Source organism: Prunus mume, linkage group LG8 (genome assembly GCF_029339155.1).
Source record: "Prunus mume cultivar Tortuosa linkage group LG8, ASM2933915v1, whole genome shotgun sequence".
Taxonomy (NCBI): domain Eukaryota; kingdom Viridiplantae; phylum Streptophyta; class Magnoliopsida; order Rosales; family Rosaceae; genus Prunus; species Prunus mume.
In genome coordinates this window covers 1,958,812-1,965,415 of record NC_142705.1, presented here as the reverse complement: position 1 = coordinate 1,965,415, position 6,604 = coordinate 1,958,812, and the positions used below count along the sequence as shown (strand labels likewise).

General features: G+C 41.3%; 2 protein-coding genes across 2 annotated transcripts; one reads left to right on the top strand and one right to left on the bottom strand.

Moving 5' to 3' along the window:
• The first annotated feature begins 609 nt into the window (after positions 1–609).
• LOC103341364 (uncharacterized) lies at positions 610–1,473 on the top strand. Its single transcript, XM_016796226.2, has one exon. It carries the CDS (start codon positions 610–612, stop codon positions 1,471–1,473), a length of 864 nt encoding a protein of 287 aa, XP_016651712.2.
• Positions 1,474–1,580: 107 nt separating this feature from the next.
• On the bottom strand, positions 1,581–5,303 carry MOL1 (Leucine-rich repeat transmembrane protein kinase family protein). Its single transcript, XM_008244664.2, has 2 exons — positions 2,593–5,303; positions 1,581–2,147 (listed from the first exon to the last, which is right to left on the bottom strand). The coding sequence occupies exons 1-2, from the start codon at positions 5,153–5,155 to the stop codon at positions 1,804–1,806; spliced, it is 2,907 nt and encodes a 968-aa protein (XP_008242886.2). The 5' UTR covers positions 5,156–5,303; the 3' UTR covers positions 1,581–1,803.
• Between the last annotated feature and the right edge of the window lie 1,301 nt (positions 5,304–6,604).

Below are 6,604 nucleotides of genomic sequence, written 5' to 3'. Positions count from 1 at the left end.
TTTTTATTAATTTGCAATACACTTTCATAATATTTTGATAACATGACCAACACGTATGAGAGTGAATGAATAATAAGGACATCGTATATACTCTTTATTTTTTGTCAAAGACATCGTATATATTCGTGTTAGGCGTTAATTTAACATATGCACCTAATTTGCATCATTATTTTCTTCCATTGACACCAAAATATACATTATGTTAATTATGGATTATAAATCTATATTGATGACTGATATTACATATCACAATATATATTCCAAAAGTCATGTGTGAAAGAAGTCCGTGCGATTTCTTAGCCATTGTGGAGGTTAGGTTTTTTTGCGTTTGATGTTGAACTTAATCATTTGAATGTTCCCAAAATGTGAAAATACAAGAAGTCATATAATGACTTGATGGTCGCTCCAAATTCCAACGACTTTGCAAATTATCTCTTTTTTTTTTGTTCTTTAGTTGGGTCAGGTAGTAGTTTGGGCTTGGGTCTGGGCTTTCCTTTGACTAGTGACGCTTTCCATGGGCTAGCATTTACCATGTTGCCTCCCGCTTTTGGGCTGCCATGGATTAACATTTTGCAGACAAACAAGTTTTTGCTTTAGCACCAGAGCATCATGAGCGTGCCCACAGCCACGCCCACAGTTGCCTTCACCACCCCTCCAAACTACGCCGCCAGGCTGGCCCACCTCCTCGCCCTCAAAGGATTCAACCCAATCTCCTCTCCCACGCTCATCGTCCAGCCCACCCCACCCACCATCTCCGCTCTCAAACCCTACCTATCGCCACCCCCTTCCCTCGACCTCTTCTCCGCCATCGCCTTCCCTTCACGCACCGCAATCACCGCCCTTTCTGCCGCCGCCGCAGACATCAATCACCCTCTCCTGTCGCCGCACGGCGATGCATTCATTATCGCCGCGTTGGGCAAGGACGCCGAGCTCATGGACGACAACTTCGTCCATAAGCTCTGTTCAAATCCTAACCGGGTTAGAATTTTAGTCCCACCGACTGCGACTCCGAGCGGCTTAATTGCAGCACTAGGAGACGGACGCAATCGGAGGGTGTTGTGTCCAGTCCCGGTCGTGGTGGGACTGGTTGAGCCTCCTGTGGTCCCCGATTTTCTCCGAGACTTGGAGGCCAAGCGATGGGTTCCGGTTAGGGTTAATGCCTACGAGACGCGGTGGGCCGGGCCGCGGTGCGCTAAGCACGTGGTGGAGAGGATTGAGGAAGGAGCGTTGGATGCGATGGTGTTCACGAGCACTACGGAGGTGGAGGGCTTACTGAAGAGCTTCAAGGAGTTTGGGCTGGATTGGGAGATTGCCAAGAAGAGGTGTCCCAAGATGTTGGTTGCGGCCCACGGGCCCATCACGGCGTCTGGGGCCCACAGGCCCATTCTGGGGTTAGAGTTGATTTGGCGAGCTCTCAATTTGATAGCTTTCAAGGCGTCGTTGATGCTTTACACACTGAGATTTCAAGGCTGAGTTAGATTTGAAGCAAAAGTCTCATGGAAAAAGATTTTGTATGTAACAGTGTAATGTTAATGTGAAACAAACTGCTTCTGTTAACTCAATACCAAGGGCTATGGAAATTGGAAAAACACAACAAACTTATACTATATTATATATTATATTTATATGCCGTTATTAATATTAAAATTAATATTATACAGCAAAAACATTTCTAATGCTTATGGTAGAAACAAGCTAGAGAACAACAAATTCACTACAAACAGAAACAGCCAAATCTCTCACTTAAGTACTTCATCTTGTATATATATATCTTTGTTTTTAATTGGTAATATGCATCTAAAATCATAATCCTGCTGCTGCTGCTTCAATAGTTGGGTTATTTTTCTTGTTGCTTTTCCACTCTGATAAAAGCTTCAATGTATTCTCCATTGATGGCCGATCAGACGGCCTACTCATGGTGCAAAGTGTAGCAACCTCAAGTACCAATTTTATCTCCTCTCGCACTGGAGCATTCGTACCAACTTCATTCTCATTGTAAATTTCTCTCAGAACAACTTCCCTTGACTTGCTCTGTATGCTTGCTCCTGAATTCGTCAACCTGCCATTGCTTAAAATTTCCAGCATAATGTCCCCAAAGCTATATACATCCCTGTATAGCTCCTCTTTTGTGGCACTATTGGTATCACCTGTTCAAACATTTACAAACAAAGTTTTCAACAGCTGCTTTTGGGTCCAAACAAAAGAAGAAAATGAGTAATGACAGAATTGACAGAGGCTAATAGCAAAAGAAATCGAGGTGTTCAGATAATTCTCTTTCACAGCTTCTACAGGCAAAAAAATATATATATATATATATATATATATCTTCTAGATTTGCTAGTCTTCATTGTATCAGGTGACTGACTCTACTTTTATGCACATCACAAACTTTCTTGTTAGGACTTCACTGAGTTCCAGAGGGTTAAATACTCAAGGTTGCTCAGGTATATATATTCTCTACTTTGGTAATGGTACTGGTGATGGAAGGCCTTAAATTATATGTTTGGCATGGCAGGGTAAAACTTTTTGAAGACAACTATTACATAATTGATGATCTCTACTACACGAAAGAACACATTTTGTTATGCATACCTGTATCCCTTTTGGAAGTTGCTGCTGCAAATGAACCTTTGTTCAACTCGAGCAGATGCTTGAACCCGAATTCTGACAGTTGAGGTTCCATATTTTCATCAAACACTATATTACTCGACCTCAAGTCTCCATGGGCAATTGCCGGATGACAGTCATGGTGAAGGAAGCATAATCCCTTTGCGATGCCGATCACAATTTTGTACTTGGCTGCCCATTCCCTTTTCACTCTTATCTTTTCAGCTAAATTTCCATTGGGGGCGTAATCGTACAAGAGATAAGCCAGATGCTTGTTGTAGCAAAATCCGAGCAATCGAGCTAGATTCTTATGCCTTGCATTCCCAATTTGGGTAATAAATTCCAACATAACTCCCATTCTCTTTGCTTCCCATTCAATCTTCTTCACTGAAACTGTGATTCCTGTGGGCAGAACTGCTTTGCATGCTGAAGCTGACAATGGAGGCAGTGCATCCATGGATTCTATAGAACTGAAGCTCATCAATACATCATTTGCTGTGAATTGAGGAAGTCCAGCAAATGAGATCATCTTCCATTGCCTTTTGCTGCCTCTTTGGATATAAATTATCCCCAGAATTGATAGAGTAATGAACATAATTACACCTGCACACAGTAGCAGGACCCATATAAGCTTCCCGGCGCCTCTGCTTCCAAATATGGCCACCGAACTCGGACATGGTCTCAGAGGTTTTCCACATAGCTTTGGATTTCCAATGAATGCGCTACTTCCCATTGCTCTTAATAGCTTTGCAGAAGGAATGGTTCCAGAAATATCATTGAAAGACACATTTAGAAGTAATAAGCTCGAAGAAGAACCAAACTTGGCAGGTATTGGTCCATTGAAACTATTATGTGACAGGTCTAGGACACCAAGGGTAGGAACACCTGCAAGCTCCTCAGGTATATGACCTGATAAATTATTGTTAGCTAAAGCAAACCTCTCAAGAGCCTGGCAGTTAGAAACACTTTCTGGAACGGTTCCTTCTAAACTGTTCATGCTCAGTTCAACAACAGATATGGATTTGCAGTTTTGGAATGGGGGAAGATAGCCAATGATACCACATGAAGATGCAGAAAAATTCTGAAGAAGTGGCGAAGACCATGTTTGTGCAGGAATTGTACCCCCTAATTCTGGATTATTAGAAACATTGAAGTACTCAAGCTTGGGAGCTTGTGATATATCTATTGGAATCCCACCAGTAAGCTTGTTCCCAGATAAGTCAACATATGTGATATCAGGAAGACGGCTGAATTTCAAAGGGATCTCACCTGAGAATGAGTTATCTTCAAGTCGAAGACGAACAAGAGAAGAACAATTGGAGAGAGATGTGGAAAGACCGCCTGTAAAATTGTTTGAAAAGAGCATCAACTTAAATAGCACACCTTGCAAACAGATATCCGCTGGAATGCTGCCATTGAAGTTGTTTGTAGAGACATCCACCCACTTGAGGTTTGAGTTCCTGCCCAAGCTCTGTGGAAGGTTCCCAGAGAAGAAATTGTTCCATATAAGAAGAGTCTCTAGTGACGGAAGCTCTGCAATTCCTTCAGGAACTGTGCCACTCATGTCATTGTAAAAAAGACTGAGCAGTCTAAGGCTCTTCAACTCTAAAAGGCTCTCGGGGATAGGCCCAGAAAGCAGATTATCAGAAAGATCCAAGCTTGTGAGAGGCCTGATTTTGCTAAATTCCCCCGGTAGCAGTCCACTGAGCTGGTTTCTGAAGAGAAAAAGTGACTCAAGCTTGGTGAGATTGCCAAGTTCCCTTGGTATTGAGCCGGAGAGGTTTGCATAAGCAATATCAAGATACTGAAGCTCACTCATGTTGCCCAATTGCCACGGGATGCTTCCCTGATAAAAATTGTAGCCAATCTCCACATGGGTGACTGTTTTGAGCTTGCCCAGTTCTGGTGGTATGCTTCCACTGATCATATTCCCTGCAAGATGAAGAAACTCCAGGCTCTTGAAAGAACCATATTCTGATGGGATTGGTCCCTTGAAATAACTTCCAGCTAAATTGAGGACCTTGAGATGTGGAAGCTGTGAAACCTCAGTAGGCAATGACCCCGAAAAGCTGTTGCTAAAGGCATCAAGCACAACCAAGTTTCCAAGACCTGAGACTCCACCAGGAAAGTGACCAGAAAAGTTGTTTCTGCTAATATCCAAGCTTCTTAGACTGGTGAGGTTGAAAATTCCCACAGGGAGCTGGCCAGAGAATGAGTTGTAACTGAGGTTGAGATCAACAAGCTCAGTGAAGACGTTAAATTGCTTTCCAGAAATTGCACCACCAAGCATCTTCATTGACAGGTCTAAACCAGTAACAGTGGAGTTCTTGTTACATTTGACACCAGACCAAGAACATGCGTAGATTTTCCCAGATGGGTTATATCCGGAAGGCACAAACCAGTCTTCCAAACTACCATGGTCATCTACAAGCTCAGATTTTAAGCTCAGAAGGGTGTCTGAGTAGAGATCAGCTGCTGAAACCGCCACAAAGAACATCAAAGGGACGAGCAGAAAATTTAAGTAGAAGAAGCAATGGAAAATCTCCATCGGAACTCGCAGTTGAGATGAGAGAGGGACAATTTTAGAGACCCAAAGAAAGAAAAATGTGTCAGATTATTATAAGGTATCCGTTTGTTTTGGTGAGACTTTAGCGAGAGATGCATGGGAACTAGCGAAAGGAGGAGGGCTCAACAATGAAAGGGAATGGTGATTGGCTGATATACTTTTGATTAGTTGAAATGAGAATATAATATAATTAAATTGTATGTTGGGTTGCTTTTGGGTGCGAGATGGGACCTCTATTTGCTTTGGGTTTATTTGGATGGTGTTGGCCATTAAGAATAAAGTAAAATCTCCTAAGAATAAAGCTTTCATCTCACAGGAAGGCAGGGTATCTCTTTTTCCCACTGGAAAGAATCCAATAAGAGAGCAGAGAGCAGAGAGCAGAGAGCAGAGAGCAGAGCGAGCGACTTGAATTCTGAATTGGTATTTGCACACCGTGGGACATAAGTTAACAGGAGAGAGAATCAATCAATATCCATGTTTATGTGTTATCGAAAATAGTAAAGGTGTATTCTGTACAGTCTCTTTAGGCTGGATGGCTTCTTCAAGCAAATTGCTCCTCACTATTATATTATAACAAGATATGTATTCTTCGGTAATTATAAAAAGACTACTCTGTTTAGGCCTAATAAGTAACCAACACCTCTGTGATGTTCAGGTACAAAGTTTCACTCAAAAAAGGTTCCTAGTGCAACTTGAGGAGATGATTCATTAGTCAATTCAAACGATACATAAATCATAATACGTGATTAATTGTTTAATCTATTATTTTTGGACTATCAACTGTTCTTTGATTGTGATTCTTATAAGATAATCTTCTCAGTAATGATGGTCCATAATGCATGTTTATTACCTTTTGCTGTTTCCTTTCAATAATGGCTGTCACCTACAGTGTTCATGGTGCACATCAGCACAGGGTGGGCACAAGAAACACTCTCATGGAAGGATATCACTTTAACACAATGACACGAGGGATATCTTTTTTATATGTCATTGTGTTATTTGTCAGATATATCAAAATAATGTTATCTCCATTACAAGTAAGTTTTTTTAGGTGGGCACAATAAATAATTTCAAAGCTTTAAGAAGAAATATGAACAATACATACATTAGGGAGGGAGGGACACAATTTCAAAGCTAAAAAAAAAAAAAGAATTTATATGCAGCCAAATCAGCTTCAAGGTAATAACTTGTTGTTAATGAGATTGTATTAAGTACAAGAATTGATAAATATGATTGAAGATATTTGAAATGACAGTGGCAGGTGCTGAGGAGCAGTGCAGTGCAGGGGGAAAGGGAAGGTAAAGGAGTAAAGACAAGGTTGATGTTCAATAAAAGAAGTCACCTTTTTCTTGATTTATGATCAGCAGAGCCTTTTGTGTTCCTTGAGGGACGGACATTCACAAAAGAGTTTCGCCCATTCTTGAATCTTGA

Excerpts from the sequence above, each read along its gene's own strand:
- MOL1 (XM_008244664.2), bottom strand. The coding sequence starts at position 5,155 with ATGGAGATTTTCCATTGCTTCTTCTACTTAAATTTTCTGCTCGTCCCT. Across the intron at positions 2,148-2,592 it reads AACTTCCAAAAGGGATACAG|GTGATACCAATAGTGCCACA; the intron begins GTATGCATAACA and ends ATGTTTGAACAG.
- LOC103341364 (XM_016796226.2), top strand. The coding sequence starts at position 610 with ATGAGCGTGCCCACAGCCACGCCCACAGTTGCCTTCACCACCCCTCCA.